At 37.5% G+C, this 20,548-nt stretch overlaps 1 protein-coding gene across 1 annotated transcript in view; it reads right to left on the bottom strand.

The window, feature by feature from the left end:
* Nucleotides 1–20,548, bottom strand: part of LOC149627437 (fibroblast growth factor receptor-like 1) — a 140,066-nt gene that overhangs the window by 67,734 nt on the left and 51,784 nt on the right. Inside the window, exon 2 of the mRNA XM_089852147.1 lies at nt 8,209–8,505. Within this exon, the coding sequence (XP_089708273.1) occupies nt 8,209–8,505 (297 nt within the window). The remainder of the gene's footprint in view (nt 1–8,208; nt 8,506–20,548) is intronic.

The following is a 20,548-nucleotide window of genomic DNA, read 5'->3' as shown; positions in this document are numbered from 1 at the left end:
TTTCGAGTCACAGGAGTGCATACTTAAAGCTATATTAGCTAAACTGCTAAGCGTGGCCCCTGAGGGACCAGGGGAGCCCGAAACGCAGCAAGACGTCAGAAAACAGCAACGAGGCGGGATGCAATAGAGAGAGAGAGAGAGAGTTACAAAGGACGAGAGTCTCTTTTATACCCTCGGCAGATATTTCTGTGCACCTTGTTATGGTTCGGGAAATGGCATTATTGTTAGTTCCATATCTACGTAGACAACACAGGCTTTTACCATTAACGTCATGTGTTTGGAATGTTAAGGCCAGTACGCGCAGAGTTGCTCTAATCCTGCCAGTTTTATGAGGCATTAAGGGAGAGTTCAACCTTTAAAGGGAAAGTGACATGACTACTGAATAAGATGTAACTTTCTTCGCGGAAAACTCTTCTAATCAAGAGTCAAGTTCCGTTCTTGATGTACATTTTGAATCATAATAGTTTTTTTTGGCGCTACGTAAATAATGTTAAGAAGAAGCGGTTTTCCCAGAGTGTTTCATTAAAATGTAATTGTGTGTACTATAGAACGTCGATATCCAATAAGATACACGTGAATACAGATCAGTAATTCTTATTTCTAGCTCCAAAGGCACTTTCATAGGTCTGATACACATCATACCGATTTATTCCTTCGACAGCTTAGCAAAACTTACGATCAAATAAATTTTTCTCTGATCTGTACCATACTACAGAAGAAAAAAACCGTCCAAGGCCTATAGCACTTTTCACCAAGGTGATATATTCTAACGTTATCCCAATATCGCTAAATATCCTTGAAAATCGTATAATTTGAGGCTGCTCTTATATACAGGAGACCATAAGTTCATAAGATATGCTTCAAAAGTTTGTCACTGGTTACTGAGAGCTTGCCACGAAGTGACGTAGGTGAAATGGTAATGATTTTCGTAAGGTAGCGCCTGGTGAGGCGCTGTCAAAGGCCTAGTACAGACTAAATAGGTAGATGGACTGCAATACCTCGTGTAGTCAATCCGCGCGCCGCTCTCGAACTAGCTCTCAGTAAGTCTCTAGCATTACGAAAAATAGATAGTGTCATACTTATAGAACATGTCTTATAAACTTATGAGTAAACTCCTAATCCCCATCGATTTTCTGCAATAAAAGCGCCTTCCATTCGTATAAGCTTTTCAAACGAAAAGCTAAAAACTACATTTTCCAATATACTGTTTAAGTAACTCGTTCATTTGAGCAATTTTGTCTTCCATCACGCTTGAAATTTTACACGGGAACTAATTCGGAACATGCAATTCCGCAATTTAGAAAACCATACACAGTCAAAAGCGTTATTATTAAACTAGGAACGTCTCTGAAATCAAACTTAGATACAATGCTCTAGTTGAAGTTCAATTGGTTAAATGATAGAAACTGAAGCTGTTAATATAAAATGCCACGGGAATTTGGTTAACAAAAAGGCAGGTCGTTATGCAATTGGTAGGAGGTGCAAATTTAAAATTTTCAACGAAATATCAAACTAAATGGAATTTTAAAATCATTCGGAGATATTTTTGGATGTCTTATAATTAGTACAAAAATAACTTGATTTTCCTTTTCACCCTTCCTTTAAGGAAAAAACGCCTTACGAGATTTGTAAAATCTTAAAATACTCCTTTCTCTATAAAGTATCATCTCCACTTTTCAGAAATACTGTAGGCCGAGTTTCGCTTTTGCTTCTTTTTTCTTTTTTTGCATTTCTCTTATCTCTAAACTAGAAGCTGAGAGTGCGAAACGGATGAGCGACTCAATTAAAATTAACAATGGTAACTACCAAAGAAAGTACTCAGGGGGATTAAAAACAATTCTTTCAAGTAATAGCCTCGAAATTAAGCAACGCCACCAATTACATTTCGATAAAAAGAGGAATCCTGCTTACGTCGTGTATGACTAGTCTTTATATTTTTTATGAATTTAATTCTAGCAAATAAAACTAATTGGATTAAAGCTCGGTCGTTTCTCGCGCCTCCTTCAATAAACTTATATCTCACAATTTCTTCAATTACTTCTTTAATTCATTTTTATTTCCTTAAAAGGGTATTATTAGAACGAGGGAATGTTCAGTCCATTTAGATAGCCATTCAAATGTAATAAATATTAACAGTAGAACTCGCAGCAGACAACTTTCCTTCTAAAGACTTATGCTATCCTCTAGCACCATGCTTAAACCACCGCGCGCCACCATGCTTAAACCACCGCACCAAGGCACCATTGCGTGCTTCGAAGGAGGTGGAGTCTATTTATCTTTTTTTTGTGGCTTCAACTAGAGTTCGTTCTGGTGGAGTCACCAAATAAGTGTTTACTATAAAAAAATCGAAATCGGAATGATGGATATGAAAAGCCCTGAACACACGGTATTCTCCCCCGCACGAGTAAAAATGTTGACTTCAAGAGACCCGTGGACCCCACTTAGACCAATAAAGAGTTTGTCCTTCTATACAGTGGAATCATTTGAAGATTATGTCCAGAAAAATCAACGCACAGGGAGGTTATTTTATTTCCGGAAGTTCAATAAGCAACGCTAGATGGAGCCAGAGTTAGCTGAATGCAAGATGGAAGATATCTTGGGCTACATCTAGTGGTGGCTGTTGGCGTGAGGGTTTATTTTTAGAGGGCGTCGTGTGAACGCCATGTGCAGAAAAGAAATGTTTGCAAATAAAGATTTAGCTAAGATTTAGTTCTTGAAAACGTAATTATTATGAGAGGAACCTTGTGACTAGCCCCTTGCAATACGTGTACGAAAATGAAATTAGAACGCTCCTCCTCATTTCAACTTCGTTTCATCTTTATCTATCTCTCGCGTTAAAAAAAACCTGAATAAAGATGAAAAAAATATTTTTCCCCCGCCGGGCTTTAAAAGATAAATCTCGTCTTGAAATCGCTCGCTTGAAATAGTAGTCTCCCGCCACCCCAGTTTTAAATGGGGCGCGCAAAATGGAAGATCCAGAGAATGGTTTAGATATTAGAGACCAAGAGCTTCCAAAGGTTAAATTGATTCAGGTTTTAGATACATAATTAATTATACATCTTTTAATTGCATAGGCGCATGGAGTTGTATTGAAGAAGAAGAAGAAGTAGAGACTCGTATCTTTCCTCTTTTAAAATGGAATAGAACTTTCATGGAAAGGTGAGTCTAAATTTTGAAAGGAACACGAACTCACTTAAAGAAGATATATTTCCCCAACCTATAGAAACGTGGTTAAATCACGGAGGAAGTACTCAAAGAGAGAAAGCACAATCGTTTCTGTATAGGACGCGCACCTGCCTCGGCGTCACATGACGCGTTAAGAATTAAATTTAAAATGGTAAATAAACAAAGACGGTTAGAGCACTTCCTCCGTGGATATTTACAAATTACTCACATTTTTCCCTGCTGCACTTATTGCGCATGTTCAGATCTGTACGACCGAGCCAGTACTTGGTACCATATTCTAATATAAAGTTGATGGAGAATTTGGTCTCTCCGAGTCTCTTTTTATATTTGCTCACTGGTTATACTAAGGCTCGGAAGTTTTTTCGTTGTATCTGTTTTACTTTAGGGACTGTTTTGAATCTCATTTAAATTTACGTATCTTTGAAGTATTATAAATTAAATCCGTACTGCCCTACTTAGGATATCATGATAAAGAATTCTTAATGTCAGCAGTTTATACATACAAAAGTAAGTCCAAGTGACAGCATGTTTTCTTAACCTTGGGATGCCATTTTCCAACTGCCAATGATTGGAAACTCCTACTTTATAAAGTACCTATCTGTTATCCTTAAGATCGCGGCAAAATTTCAGATTCATAGCTTAAGCTGATAGGACTGGAAGTTTAAATATAAATCAGCCAGTTAGAACTAAAGCTTACTACCAATTAAAACGTTTTGAAGCATTTTTTCCGCTTTTGAAAGATGACACATGTTATATATCTGGATGTATGTAATAGTTTATTTTCACACTCTCTGATCTTAGTCAGCTTAGTGATATGTGCGCTTGGTACCACGGTTCACCACTCCTTAATATTTTGTAAATAAATACTTAAAAAACAAATCCTTGCAATGTACCAGCCTTGGCACGTGATAACGTTGCACACGGGAAAACACATACAACGCTTCAAAAAGGCATAATTGCATAGATATTGGCATCAAATAGCTAAGTCACCCCGTATAGGCAAAAGAGGGTGCACTCTCTTCTTTCCCTTGGTAGTTTCGTATCGGGGATGGTAGGTTTCAATCCAACAACGATAACGTCGACTCCTAAGAAGCACTTTAACGAAATTAAACGATTTCTACACCCCTCGCCCTTTTCCAGGCTGACCCTTATTCCCTCCGCTCTTCCTAGCTATTTTTCCTTCCCACCAGACGACGTATGGAAAAAATTAAACGCTTCAAATGAAATGCAAATAATATATCGAGAGCTTTCTCGGAAGACTTTTTTATGTTTAGAAATGAAAATTTTAGAAAAGGATAGGAAAAATCCAGTATGGAAATGAAATTTTTGGAAAATATCTTTTCCTTCCTAAGCCCCACTTCAACAGGGAACGTTCAACTAGAGGAACGGCGAATTTTCCTAGGTTCAATACAAGGTTTTCATCGGCATTTCCTTGGGTCCACATTGCCTATCGGTGTGCTTTTATGTTAGGGTGTACTTGGTCATAACTACTAGGTTTTGCTTATCAGTGTGCTTTTATGTTAGGGTGTACTTGGTCATAAGTACTAGGTTCTGCCTATCAGTGTGCTTTTATGTTAGGGTGTACTTGGTCATAAATACTAGGTTCTACTATCAGTGTGCTTTTATGTTAGGGTGTACTATGTCATAACTACTAGGTTCTGCCTATCAGTGTGCTTTTATGTTAGGGTGTACTTGGTCATAACTACTAGGTTCAATGCCATGATATCAAACAATGTTTATTGAAAATATACAAAAAAGGTATGTTGACAGTATTAAAATGCTTTTCTCTAACCCCTCCATGTTAAAACTGGTACTGGGTTTTGCAATGTTTTCATGAAACCAGATGCACTAAAGCAATGGGTTAGAAATGTTAGCTGATTTTGTGCATCGTCCCAAATTTAAGAAAAGTGTGAATAATTTACACGCAAAGACAGGCAGATTTTCCTTGAATCTGATATTTTTAGAAACATAAGATGAAAAGAAATATCACATAATTTAGACAATTTTGATTTTGTTCCAATTAAGTTTGAATTCAATCACATTTCTTCACATAAAGCTGTTTAGTAAGATATGATTTAAGTTACTCTTTGGGAACCTCTTGGGTATTTCACAGTGCGCTGCCTTTAGTTAAGTGTTCCCTGTTCAAGATATCAACTGTAGTTGATAGAGAGTAGAGGGGGGGGAAGGTGGAGAGTTTTCAAATCCATAGTAGAGATACTAGAAGAAGATTCGAAAGTGCATCTTGGCTTATAACTCAAAATCGCGTATTTGGACTGGAGCTAGCCCCATTTCCTAAGCCGATCATTAAAGCGAGAAAAGAAACGAATCTCTTTTCGAGGGACTTCCCGTCAGTGATGCGTGCCAGATCTAATTTCACGGGCCAATGCTTTTCCGAGAGGTTCCACTAACGCGAAAGGGGAAAGGCCGAGTTAGCCCGAGATCGCCGTTGTTTTAGAAATATACCCGGGGTCCCTCTTTTACCCTTTTCAGCCGCCGACCATACTAGAGCCTTGAACTTCGGCCGTTTCCTCATCCTCATTGTCATTCGCTTCCTCGGTTAACGTAGCTTTTGCCCTATCCTTTAAGGAAGCCAAGTTTTTCTAAGCTCATACTTCTCCTTCCGTAAAAATCTTTTACGTTTCGTTCATCGAGTCGCGAGTCAACGCGCGTTTTGACAAAGGTTTTCTTTTTCCCAAAACCTAGACTCATGAATATTTCAAAGGAGAGTCTTTGGTTCTCGGTTCAACCCGTGGGCTAATATTTTCCACGAAAACAAACCTTCACGATTAGATGAGCGGTTGTTTCACTGTTGTTTAAGATAACACAAAGCCAAGCTTCATTAAAGTCAAAGGCCTTTTAAAATTTTGAAAATGTTTGCTTAAGAATTCAGAAAACTAATTTTAACTGTAAGATTTGATTTTCCACATGGTTGGTTGACGGTTCAGGTCTCTATACTCATTCCCAAGCGCTGTTCATAAGTATTCATTTAAATTAACACAAATTTCGTTTATAGATAACCATAATAATTTTTAGCGAACTAAATTTATCCCTTTTTAAAAATACGCTTGTCAAAAGTACTTCTGTGTTAGAGAAAACAAACCAAAGAGAGTAACGTGCTTTTTATCAGAAGGTTGCATTGTATGTTTTAGAATGTTTTCAATCGTCCAGTTCTTTTTGTAAATTCTAGATAAATGACACCAAGTGAGGCTCTCACAAGGACTTAGTCCCAAATAAACAGTAGAAACTAACGATTATAAACCTTTATTGCGGTTAATTCTAGTGGACTGAAATAGATTTTTAAAGCTGGAACACTGCACTATTCCTCAGAAGGCGCAATGGAAATTTTCTCCGTCTGTGGCATCCCAACTTGCACGCTACCGTTATTTGTATCTTTTATCGGGATGTAGAGTCATCCCAAGAATATGGACGTAACAAATTGATCAAGAATTTCCATACTTAGTAGTGCCCGCTCGAGAAAGTAAACCGATATGAAAACATATTTTCACCTTCATAAACTATAAAGCGCCGTACTTACATAAAGCTTTGTCCACATTGAGCTCGCGCTCGCGTGTTCGCGCCTTCGTTTATTCGCATCTTCGTAACAGTACATGAAAAATATTTGCCCTACTGTTCAGATACACGCAAATATTTTGCTTTTCCTATTCTGAGAGCCAATGAAATTTGAGAAATCATTGCGCCATCTACGTTCACCATATTTATTAATAGTGACTCGACTGAGCTGCACGCTGCTTCCGCCATTGTGAAAAAGTGATAAAAACAAAACTAATCGCCACCCTCCACACCCCACCCGTACTCTCGTCTGTGATTGGTGCTTATCTCGCGAAGGCGCGAAATTCTTGGCCTAGTCGCAAGAAATTTGCATCTTCGCGATATGAGGACGCAAAGTAACGAAAACCCAATTTGGACAGCAGAGCGATATTGCAAACAAGCGCAGCGAAGATGCGAACGCGCAAAATGTGTCAGTCTGGACAGGCCTTAAGACACCATTAAAACAAGATGGATTTATTAAGGTTATTCTGAACATATCGATGGAGAGGTGTGTTATTGTTGAGGAAAAACTAGGAATATAAGATTATTGCCAATATCTATGAAAACTGAACATGTTTGCTACGTCTATGGATATAACCGCAAAATGTAGTGCGAAAGATCAAACGGGTTAGCGAGCTCAAGCCAAAACAAAAAGTTAAAAAGGGTATAATTATTCTATCTGGCGAGTGTTTTTATGGCCTGCGATCCAGAGTTCGTTTGAAAAGCATCAATGCTCAACTTGGTTTAATTGATAAATAGTACTTTCGAAATTTTAATCAATGTGTTTAGTAGTCAGTCATTTGTGGATTTAGTAGCCTGTTTCACGTATACAGGGTGCTTTTGAAAAGTTCATAAATAATGAAGGAGCGTGTTTACTGGGCCCAATTGAATGGAAAGCATCAAAGAACATGGGGTGTATGGCATTTGGTTACGGAGATATGACCCCGCCCCCAAAACATTGGCCCCTAAAACACGGAAATATCCAAAAATGAAGAGTACGACTTAAAACGGAGTAACCAGCTTGTTTAGAACTATAAGACAATTTCAATAGCCTTCAATCTGAAAAATTTCTGTATTTTTACTCAGCAGAAGGGTATAAAACGTGTAGAAGTATGCCTACGACGGAAATGCCAAGTCAATCCCAAGTTTCATGGTGTTTGGAGTTCTGTGTTGAATTTTTTCGATTTATTGTTGGATCCCTGTCAAGTATTAAACGTCACAGACTGCGCTCGTCTACGCCAATTAATTAGCTAAACATCATGAAACTTGGTATTGGCTTGAGATTACCGTAGTAGACACGCTCCTTCATTATTGACGGACTTTTTCAAAAACACCCAGTATATCGTACCGCTGGGTATAGAGTGTTTCAGTTCGCCCTGCATCAAAAGCTAAATTTTTGCTCTCCCAGTCTCGGGTATAATTACATAACAGTTATTTGCACGCAGTAAATAGTATGTCCAGGTATAGTCTTACCTAAAACGTGTACGAAGACGCTGGCGCTTTCGGCGTTGGACGGACTACAGGTATAATTTCCCGCGTCCTGTTTTTGCGCTAGTTTTATGGAGAGCCTGCTGACGATGTTGTTTTCGGCGATGGACTTTTGGGTAGCGATTTCTCCCCGAGGGTAGTCGTAGTTCATCATCTGTGTTTCGTGATACCAGAACACAAAGTCCGGCGGTTCTGACGTTTGAGCAATGATGCAGGTCAGGTTCAGAGTAGCTCCTTTTTTAACCGCCCACTCCGATCCTTCGTCTATCGTCGTTTTTGTAACTGAAACATGAAACAAATCCTTATTAATTTCACTTTAACAGTACCCAAAACAGTTATATAACGAATTGCTCATAAACGTCGCCAAGAGGATGGAGAGAGTTTGGAAACTTGCGACGGATTTGTAGGAAATGGGAGCAGGATCCTTCTATCTTAATGGCGGATCCAATGTTAAATTGTCCCAATATAACAGAGAGGGAAAAAAGGTAGCAGACGACAAGGTCTTGGAGAAAGACGGTACGAGGTAAGCAAGTAAAATGGCTGCTTGGTCTCATTTCGCTAAGCCTTGAGACTAATGTTAATTTTTTTTGCATCTATTTAAAAGTAGAATTTAATTAGTAATAAAAACTAGAAAAATTGAAGATTTGCGCGTTTGGCAATTGTGATAGTGATTGAAGGAAATTAAAATGGGAAAAAATACGTATTGTACCCTTCCCAAAACCGTCACGTTTGCTTACGTTGTACTGCGGTGCGCGTACCCTGCGAAATTTGTGGGTAACTGCGCAAAAAAAACCTCCCAGTTTCGGGTCCTTCTAGATTGATAATTCATGATGGTAGTATATTTTCTCTAAACCCTGTGCGAAGATTGGTAATTCCTGTTATAATCGTTAAGCGCCTTGGTTTCCTCCCTAATTTCTAGTGAATACCCTGGCTCTACACGGTTCGAAAAATAAGTAGGTTTTTCTAATTATTTATTGAAGAAATCATACTAGGGGATTTACTGGTCTAATCGCTATAATTTATATTTAGCTCTGTTTTCATATAAACTAAACACACTAAGCCTTATCCACGAAGGAATATCGAAACTTAGCCTGGGGCCTTTTTAAAGGTTATATGTCAGACTGTCTCTTTTAGGGATTTGTTTGTCATTTTACCTGATTTAATAAGTTGAATAGAGGGTCGGTTTATATAAAGTTTTAGAATACTAACTTCAAAGCATCAAAATTCTCCCTAACTTTAGTGAGAGTTGTGTTCAAATTAGAAAAATTTAAATTATATTCTAAAATTGGTAACCATAAGTTATAAAGTAAACACAGAGACTGACTGAGATTCTTATTAAAGTAGTAAAATAACTGAGATGTTAATAATTAATTTTGAATTATTAGTTTACTTTTTTAATATCTTTGTTTTAAATTAGAATTTCAATTTACGCAACAGAATTAGTTACTTTCTCTTTGAGTGCTTCGATCTGTTATCTTATTACAAATACGGATTGCATTTAGTAAATTTTAAATTTACTGTTCTGTACGGGGAACCGTTTTAGAATTAAACGCAGGATTTTGACCTTTGATGTAGTTTGCCCTTTGTAAAATTTCAAGGTGGAATTGAATCAAAAGCGTCAGATTTATATTTATATTTTAGTGAAAGTAAATTTCCGTGGCACGTTTCTCGGGGAATTATGCGGAGAAAGATGCTTGGGGAGAATTATGCAGAGAAAGATGCTTGGGGAGAATTATGCAGAGAAAGATGCTTGGGGAGAATTATGCAGAGAAACAAGCTAGGGACATGAATCTAAAGCATTCATCATCCGTGTTAAATATTTAAGAACGCCAAGTAGACGGCGAGGGGTAGCACATTCGCCAAGTTCACCTTCATTTCAAATTATACTTTAATATCATAAAAGGTGTAACGCATATATTTAAAAGAAATATGAGTTATTTAAAATACCTAAATACTTCGTATCTAAAAGTGTCCTATTATTTATTGATTTATGCTTGGATAAAAGAAATTGGGTAGGGTGCAAGAAAGCATCTTTCTGTACCTCTGTTTTTTAACGTAGTTAGAAGCTAGATTTTAATGGGTAAAGGTGCGGCGACCTGCTGGCCGGGCTAGCTTTTCAAAGATAGCTTTGTGTTCGTCTCTTTTAGGACGGCACTTAAGGGCGCGAAGGGATAAAATAGGATAATGGCAGCGAGTGGCGGCAATGTTGGTGGTCGACTCCTATGGCCGGCTGCAATTCTCTGTGGCGGGTTTCCAGATGCGAAAGGCGTGGCGACGGGCTTAATAGTCTTTGGCCGTGCGAGTATGACGACGGGCTTGAAGTATAGTCTTGCCGTAGAGTTGTATGGCGATGGGCTTAGCGTCCTTTGCAGGTGTGGTGGGACGCGCATGCGGCGAATTGAGTCCCCCTCATTTTAAGTATCGCGGTACGGTATGGTGATTTCCGTTACAAGTCTTAGGGGCGATAGAATTATTTTTTTTTTAAATCGCGATAAAATTAAAGTCTTTAGATGCACGACCGAAAAGTCCAAGTTACCCCGGACGTAACTTAATTTTTATTCAAGGGTTTTAGGAGTCAGGCAACTCTATGGCCTTCTTTGTGGGTGCCAGGCTTTTATAGAATTCTGGCGTCTCCCTGCCATTATTCTCGCACTACATACAAAGACAGTGCTTTTAATATAAGACCACCCCAAAAGTTCCATGGTAGATATCGAGAGTATAAAGTCAGCCTTAGGATCCAATGAACAGAGTCAATTAGGAGCGTTGTTATGGAAGTACCAAAATATGTTTGCAGTAGAGCCAGGAAAAACCCATGAACCGTGATGTAGGCAATACTTTGCCTATAGCTAGCGCCCCCTATCGCGTATCCCCAGTTAAACGGCAAATCATGAACCAATTAATAGATTATATGCTGGCCCAAGTCGTTATCGAGCCTTCCAGCGTGTTGAAAATAGACGAATAATAGACTTAGACATAACCTTATCTAGTGGCATGTTGATAATAGACGAATAATAGACTTATAATCTTATCTAATGTAATATGTTCAGCCCCTATGGCATGTTAGAATCGTCTGCTTTACGAATGAGTGTGTGAAAAATAATTTATTAATTTTTAGGTAGTCTTGAATGAAAATCCGTTGAGGATAGTTATCTTGTTAAACCCAGTAAATTAATCAGTTCGTGTTCTATTTATAGTTTATACTAAATTACTAATTAGACTAATAAAGTTACAACAGTTATATATATCTAAATGGACCACAATTATTAAAACAGCGGCTTTTTTAATTTTAATTCCAAAATAGGAAACTGCCGATTACCAAATGTGCGTCGACTACCGTAAAACCAATTCAGTTACACCTTATCCCTCGTATCGATGACATTTGAGCCGCGTTTACACGTAAGCCGAAACCGTTTCGAATACGGTTCTCCCGAAACCGTTTTCAAACCGATTAGATACCTACTTGTTTACACGACATCGGGTTCGAAGCGTTTTGGGTTTTCACGCATGCGCACCTAGTATAAGTTTAAAGTTCCACCGGCACCGAGTGCTTCATGATGGCGGATCAACGTCAACTCGAAGCTATTTTGCTTCTTTTCAGATGATTAAAGAGAAAAGAGTGAAAAATAACGCTCATCGGAAAAAACATATGCCACGGTTATTATTATTCTTAAATGAATTAGAAAATACTTCCTGTTTATGATAAGTGAGAAATACTGAGCTTAAGCCTTGGTCAGTTTGGTCTAGGCCTCGACTATACATGTAGATTTCTTGGAAGATCGAGTATTGAGCACCTACACGGAAATACGATTCCTACAAGATTTCCGTATGAGCATGCAATCTTTTAATAAACTTATGTCAGTCATTTATTCTCACCTTATCAAGTTGTGAAACAACATGTTTTTCTTTCAAAATACTCAAAAAAAGAGCGAACAATTTCATCAAACAAAACCACCGCAAACCTTTAAAAAATCACGAGACCTCAACTCTCAAAAGAGTCAAAACGCTTTAAACCGTACTCAGATCGCTTCCCGAGTCGGTTTGGATAATGCGATTCGGAATCGGTTCGTTTAAAAACGGTTGTGTTTACACATGGTTTCAAATCGTTTCCAATGCGTTGGCAACGGTTCGGGCAAGCTCGTGTAAACGCGGCTTTGGAGTTGATACGTAAACCCAACTTTATCACCACGCTGGATATGCGAAGCGGCTACCCAGGGGCGTGCCAACATGAGCCAATATCTTATATTTTAGCGGGGGCAAAATGGCTGCCTAATGTTAAAACCCCATTGAGTTGAAAATATGAGCGGGGGCCTTCGCCCCTGCGGTTACCACCCAATTCCGTTACACGAGCCACATCGCGACATTGCAGTGTTTGTCACCCATCGAGGTCTGTTTCGATATAAAGTTTTAATGTTTGGGTTAACAAACGCGCCCGCCTGCTTCCAGCGCATGATGAACCATTTATTCCTATATTTAAATAGGTCAGGAGTTTGCATTTACCTAGATGATATTATTAACGCCGTCAGTTTCTAAAGAAATGCTTGTGAATATCGTATTGACCTGGTTTGATACGATTTCAAAAGAGTAATTTTTGAGTGATTTTGAATTTAAACTATTTTTTGACGAAGCAAAGGCTTGTTTTCTGCAATTGCCTGTTTCCTCAGTACTCTCATCCGTTGCTAAAAATAAATCTTGGTTTAATTTTTCCTAACGTTCATTTGAGACTTTGTAACTAAATGCTTGCCTATTTGGACTTAGTTTTTTTTGCGTCTGCAAGAAGCTTTACGTATTTATTACATTAGAAATTGTGAATCCAACGTCTCACGAAGTCTTTCAAATGTTTTCTCAAAAAGAAATCCATTAGCACTTTTGAGTGAAGAGCAGAAAGAGGAACAAAATCCGGAACACGTGATTGAATTAAAATGTCTGACTTTGGATATTATAACCTGCCTCGTCACAAATGACTGTTCAATCTACAACGACAGCCTGTTGTTCCTCGAATGTTATAGAGGAACGCTTAGATCAGTTGATCAGAAAATATTATGTTTAATGAAACTATATGAAACGAACAACGCGTGTCTGTCAAAATACAGTCCCTATTTATGGGGTAAAGCAGCAGGCGATCATTTTCCTCGATTAGAGGAGAAGCCAAGTAAAATCATGGAACCAAAGCTGGACGACGTTCTCAACTTGTTAAGACGAGAAAACTACTCTTCATTTTCCATTGGAACTGGAACGTTGTCCACTAACCTCGAACGAAACTGGAGGCGCTTCATTTAAGAAATTTTGAAACTGGCGCAGCCCTTGAACCAGATGTTACACAAGAACGTTCGGTGGGGTTGGAGAGATAGCCAAGAGTCTGTGAAAAACATTATTTCGGTACTTGCTAACGTGATAATCTGCCTGATATGGGTTCCGAATAAACGTACCTTAAATCTTTAAGCCTTTTTGTCTTTCTATGATTATAAGTTATTTAATTACGCCTGACTTTTGCTATTAAAAATGTGTTTATTAAAAACAACTCAATTCAAGTTATATTTTACTTACTAAGCTGAAGTATGCACTAACGCATGAAACCCCTAGACAAATGAAGTTATAGTTTTTAGATTATAATCTCATTCATCCCAATAGTGCAATTGACGCGAGCTACGTTGTCCACTTATCTTAATATTTAAAATAGAGAATAGTTTTAAAAGTTTTGAGAAAATAAAATTTATTTCATACTTCCATAGAATAAATTCGATACGGGAGATATTTCTGAATTATTAAAGGTCTTTTTTATAAATATTTTAATGCTCATGTCAAAATGTTTCTAGAGATCCGTACAAATAATTTTTCATTTATTACAGATGAGCACCGAGCGGATTACAGGCCTAGAGCGAGGTGATCTTCAAATTGAACGCGCAAAATATATCAGAGCATCCCAGAATAGTAAATGTAATACGCTCAGAGACCAAAGCGAATTTCCGATCTAAGAGAATTAATTGGAATAGCCGTGATTAAAGTTAGCATCATAGTAAGCCTAAAATTCGTATGTCTAGCAACGGGATCAAGTTCATTTTGAAGTTGCGCTAGTTATGAGTAAGGATCCGTATGTTTATTTCACGGGTTCTAATTGGCATGGCAACGAGTTGGTCTAAATAATATTATTCCAGTGCGGCGAAAGTTGAACAGAAAATTGACATGCTTCATTTGGAGAAAACCAGGGTTCTCATTCAAAAACCAGAAGTCATGGAAGGTTATACACGCAATATTAAACCTAGATCGCTGTCAAGGAAATTTCCTAATAGAAGTACATACTTTGTTGTATTTTTTAAAATGCATAGACTAAAAATAGTTTTAACTGATATTTATTTTTTGATTAGAAGGTAATAATTAACCGAATGTGTTTGTAAATTTTCTATTTTAAAAACACAGCAGTTTTCCCAATGACAATTTGCACGGTATATTGTCAGTGAATTACCAACTACATTATTCATTGATTCTAGTATTTTTGGAGCTCAGAACCTTTGCCAATACGACTGTTACAGCGCATAAATTACTGTTAGGTACCTACAAAACCGTAGCGTTCCAAAAAATTTGAATCTGAATTTTATTGGTTTAAAACATTTTACCTTAACAAAGTATTTATTGTAAATGCAGAAATGAAGAAAAAACTATGAAATGCACAAGCCTATGAAATACAATGAACACAACTTTATTGCAGAACACTCCAAATAATATAGTGAAACTATTAATGGTCTTCTCCCAAGTTGTTAGAAGACATGGCCCTGAATCCAATTAAATGATATCCAGTTTTATTAATTGATTATTTATTGCAAACCGAATATAATTTAAGAAAACTTTCACCAAGTCTTTTTTCCGTTAACTGTAATAAACGCGTGTTAAAAGAAAGAGAAAGTGTCCAGTCCCCCTAGCACGTAACTGATATATCCGGCAGTGCCGCGGAATACTTTAAAAGCGAATTATCTTTTGCAAAAGGTTTTTGAAATTTCCGACGACTTATTCATTCTAAAGCCTTCTTGTTCAGAGAAGACGGGAAGGAGATTTCGGAAGTGCGATAATAACTCGTTGGTATTCTCCGAGACTCGTTTTGAGAAACTTTAATTCCTTCGTGTACTTCCTCTCCGCGTATCCCTATTTCCTCCCTTTTCCGAAACGGAATTGGAGATTTGGTAAACAGTCTTTAATACATTTATCTGAAACGCGCTTAGAATTTTCGCAATTAAGGAAGCTCGGAGCGGCTTGGTGGCAAAAGAGTTATTTTATAATTAATTCGGCAAAGGCTAATTGAATACATAATTTATCCTTTCCTTTCCGTCCGCGGCAAAGAATTGGCATAATCGACTGGATGAACGAGCTAGAAAATTCAATTTGGACTCATAAGAGGATGAAAACAGATCTGATAATATCAAAAGCAGTGTTTTCCAATTGCTATAATGTCAAATTGTTCGATAAACTTCTAAATTTCTCGGAAAATTTACGATATATTACTAGCTGTTACCCACGGCGTCGCTCGCGTGTAATTACTGATGACTAATATTTTTGTAGCACCCTAGGAAAGTAGGGCCTCGGCGTTGCCCGTCAGCCCGTCGGGACATTTTTCATTACTTTTCATAAAGAAGGGTTTTTAAAATTCTGAGCGCCATTTAAAATGATGGCAACAAATCGAACCAAAAAGACCATTCAGCCCGTCTATAGGTTAAAGGAAACCAGTGTGTTGTGAAATCGGTTGAAACGCGCGGACTTTGTTGCGTACAGAAGATTTTTTACATTTCTGATTGCCATTTCTTAAGATGGCGGCGGATTGGAAAAATCTTTCTTAGTACACGCCTACTACTTATGAGTAACGTTCCTGCAAATTTTCAGCCTTCTGGGGCAAGCGGTTTGGGCTGGGCGTTGATTATCAGTCAGTCTATCAGGACTTTGATTTATATAGATACTAGCCGTTACCCGCGGCGTCGCTCGCGTGTAATAAGAACTTCCATCTAAAATGATATAAAGAATGTGTAGATTTTACTGATGACTAATATTTTTGTAGCACCCTAGGAGAGAAGACACTCGGCGTTGCCCGCAGCCCGTCGGGATATTTTTTATTACTTTTCACGCGGACATTATTCCATAAAGAAGGGTTTTTAAGTTTTTTTGCCGCCATTTAAAAAGATGGCAACAAATCGAACCCAAAAGACCTTTCAGCCCGTCTATAGGTTAAAGGAAACCAGTGTACTAAATATTTATGAAATCGGTTGAAACGCGCGTACTTAATTGCATAGAGAATATTTTTTACATTTCTGGGCGCCATTTTTTAAGATGGTGGCGGATTGGAAAAATCTTTCTTAGTACGCGCCTACTACTTATGAGTAACGTTCCTGCAAATTTTCAGCCTTCTAGGGCAAGCGGTTTGGGCTGGGCGTTGATTATCAGTCAGTCTGTCAGTCAGTCAGTCAGTCAGGACTTTGATTTATATAGATATAGATAGATTAAGATGTATGTCATATGAGTCACTATTGTCCTTCATACAGTGTACTTCGTAAAGATATGTCATTGGACCATTTCGAGACAAAAATTTTTAATAACATTTTGACGTGCGGGATTTTGAAGTTATTGTTTGGAGTGCTTTACAGATGTCCCTTTAATTAAATAAGCATTGTTTTCCACTTTCTTAAATAAATTTAATGGGTCATCCGTTAAACACGCCAAACATTACTTGAAGACGGTGTCCCGGACGATAAAAATCATACAACATTTTCGACTTTAAATCGCATAAAGAACATGCCCCTTAATTTCTGAAAGACCTGTCAGAAACCCCCTGTATAACCTCGTGTCTACGGGAGTATGTGTTTAGTCTCGTGACCAGCTTAACACAGGCTATGAAATCATATTTTCACACTCGTTTTAAAACAGGCTACGGAATCATATTTCCAAAACTCTCTTTGGTTATAGGGAAAAGCGTAGTACAGTCGGAGCAGGACAATTTGGTCTCGTCGAATTGGTCTCGCCATTTTGGTCTCGCCGATTTGGTCGCGGGACTATTTGGTCTCACCGATTTGGTCTCGGGACTATTTGGTATCGTGATTATTTGGTCTCGGGACTATTTGGTATCGTGATTATTTGGTCTCGGGACTATTTGGTATCGTGATTATTTGGTCTCGGGACGGTTTGGTCTCGTGATTATTTGTTACCTAATTAGTTGCCTCCGTTTCCAAAGCAATGGTCCCAATAATTCGTTGCCACCTTTTCCAAAGCAATGGTCCCAATAATTCGTCGCCACCTTTTCCAAAATATTCTCCTATTAATTAGTTGCCACCTTTTCCTAAATATTCTCCTATTAATTAGCTACCACCTTTTCCAAAATATTCTGCTATTAATTAGCTGCCACCTTTTCCAAAACATTCTCCTAATAGTTTGCTGCCACCTTTTCCAAAACATTCTCCTAATAGTTAGCTGCCACCTTTTCCAAAATATTCTCCAATTAATTAGCTGCCACCTTTTCCAAAATATTCTGCTATTAATTAGCTGCCACCTTTTCCAAAACATTCTCCTACTAATTAGCTCCCACCTTTTCCAAAATATTCTTCTAATAGTTAGCTGCCACCTTTTCCAAAATATTCTCCTATTAATTATCTGCCTCCTTTTCCAAAACATTCTCCTACTAATTATCTGCCACCTTTTCCAAAATATTCTCCTATTAATTAGCTGCCACCTTTTCCAAAATATTCTGCTATTAACTAGCTGCCAACTTTTCCAAAATATTCTCCTATTAAATAGCTGCCACCTTTTCCAAAATATTCTCCTATTAAATAGCTGCCACCTTTTACAAAACATTCTCCTACTAATTAGCTCCCACTTTTCCAAAACATTCTCCTACTAATTAGCTCCCACTTTTCCAAAATATTCTTCTAATAGTTAGCTGCTACCTTTTCTAAAATATTCTCCAATTAATTAGCTGCCACCTTTTCCAAAATATTCTCCTATCAATTATCTGATACATTTTCCAAAATATTTCTATTATTGCTAATAAATTGTTCGTGGTAAGAGGCGGGCTTTTAATACTCATATAAATAATCATCTTACCCCCAAACAATGTTGGGTTGGGTTAGGTCCCGAGACCCATTTGTCCCGAGACCCAATTGTCCCGAGACCCAATTGTCCCGAGACCCAATTGTCCCGAGACCCATTTGTCCCGAGACCCAATTGTCCCGAGACCTATTTGTCCAGAGACCTCTGGGGGCCCTGCTTAAAAAGGATTCGAATTAACCTTGAAACGTCGTGTTCACATTTGCAATTTTTACTCGGTTTTTTCCAACTCTATTTTTGAATCGAATTCCGAACCGAAACCAGAGATTTTAATATCAAATTTATAGCAAAAAACGTGATCTATCTAATGGTTATAGGTTTGTTATCGTGGGATTATTGTAACTCTTGCTAAAGCTTATTCCCCGATGGTAATGTATTAAGAAACACCTAAAATTGGCATCAACTTAAGTTGATCAGTCCTAGTTGGTGCGTATATTGGCCCGTATCTTTCATCCACGTATTCCTACAATATCCTAACCATTTTTATCGTAATACTCGATATTCAATCTATAAATTGAGCTCTTTTAAAAGGAATTTGAGCCGCCCAAAAATTAGTTACAAAATTTTAAAGAAAAAGTGTTCAGATTTAGAATCGTTTACAATTACCGGTACCAACCTTATTCTACACTTGATTCATTGTCAAACCTTTTCCTGTTAAAAGTGCCTTTGAAAAAAGCCTTAAAAAGTACAAGTTGGGAAACCAAAACAAACCTCTTCGAGTCGAGGGCTATCTACCAATTATGATGTTTTTCTTAAATAAATATAACTTATAGCAATTATTTTAACCGTCAGTAATTTAGATTAATTCTAGTTAAGTCGTTTAAAGAAACGTTTTTTCTAAAATCATTTTTAACATAGCTATTCTTGACGTTTGAATTCATGCGTAATACCTCTCCGTGACGTCATCGTCACTCAGAGAGTTACAAATTTTAATTGTTTCTAATAATAAACGTGCTAACGTTTTATACTGACTTGCTTAAGCGAAAACCGTTTTTATCATATTTTACAAAATAATTGAATTAGAATACTTGGAATATTGTTTTTGATGAAACTTGAAAAAGGCACATCTTGAATAGTTACTTGTTAATTTGAATGTATTCCGAAACATATCTTCACAGCAGTTTCAATGTGCTAGACCACCAAAAATCCCATGCTTTTTCAATTGGAAATGGAGCGAAAACCTGTGATTTCTCTTTAACATTACTGAAGGGTGTCGGTACTTGTCTACAAAGGCCTACCTGCTCTCTAAAATATTCCACACAGGTATTAATAAATATATATTCATTACTTAGCATACCCTATCCTATAACAATACATGGTCAAATTAATATTGAGTTATGTCTTTAATGTTGTATTTTTCTAGCTGATTTTAATGATGTACTGACAATATAAAGGAAAACATAGCAGAGATCTAAGGAAGTTAAATTTTTAATCTTATCTATCTACGTCTAATTAATATTAAAACTCACACAACAATTGCATCGTTAAATAAAATAGCTCATATTTATTACCTTATCTAGGAGAGTACCGTCAGAAGTAAGATGAGACTAGAAGTGAAGGGCTCTAGCATTGGTAATAGATCCTGGCACTAGTGAACCAATTTGAGTATTTTATGCCGCTTCCATCGCGCCTACACTAGAGAGAAAAAAATTGGTCGAGTTCCAAAACATTTCCTACCCCTTCCCCTCAACCTAAAGCCGTTTACCGCCACGAGCCTCTCACGTTTTCGAGGGTAAATTCAGAAACCGATACCAGAGGGCCAACCGTTGGTGTGTTATCAAGAATATTCACTTTTGCCGAGTGAAGAATTTGGTTACCTCGATACTTCTAGTCTCATCTCACTTCTGGTACAGTACATCAACTTATATTCAAAATGAACCTAAGAATTGGTTCTAAAAATAAAAAGCTTGGCGTTAATGTATTCCGACTAGACGGCTTTGAAAACGAATGGATGCATATAACGTAAACCAAATTAACGCTTTGCTTGTCTTGTTAAAAGGGATGAGGTAAATAGAGCGAAATAAAGTCTGGACTTTTAAAACTAATCTTATTACGAGAATGGGAGCCTTCCCTTCCTCTTCAAGAGAAGCCAAAGCAAAGACTGCTCTTCCTCAATTTGAAAATTTGATAGATTATTTTACAAGAGTTGGTGTATATAAGAGACTGTTCACAATTTATTTAACTTGGCAGGGGTTTGAGAAAGTGATACTAAATGTTACAGGGCTATAGTTAGCAGGGGTAATGAAAATCA

This window comes from Phalangium opilio, unplaced genomic scaffold (genome assembly GCF_054372755.1).
Source record: "Phalangium opilio isolate 3A_F unplaced genomic scaffold, DU_Popi_V2 ptg000105l_1, whole genome shotgun sequence".
Classification (NCBI taxonomy): domain Eukaryota; kingdom Metazoa; phylum Arthropoda; class Arachnida; order Opiliones; family Phalangiidae; genus Phalangium; species Phalangium opilio.
Note: the sequence above shows the minus strand (reverse complement) of the source record. Positions and strands in the feature narration are given on the sequence as shown.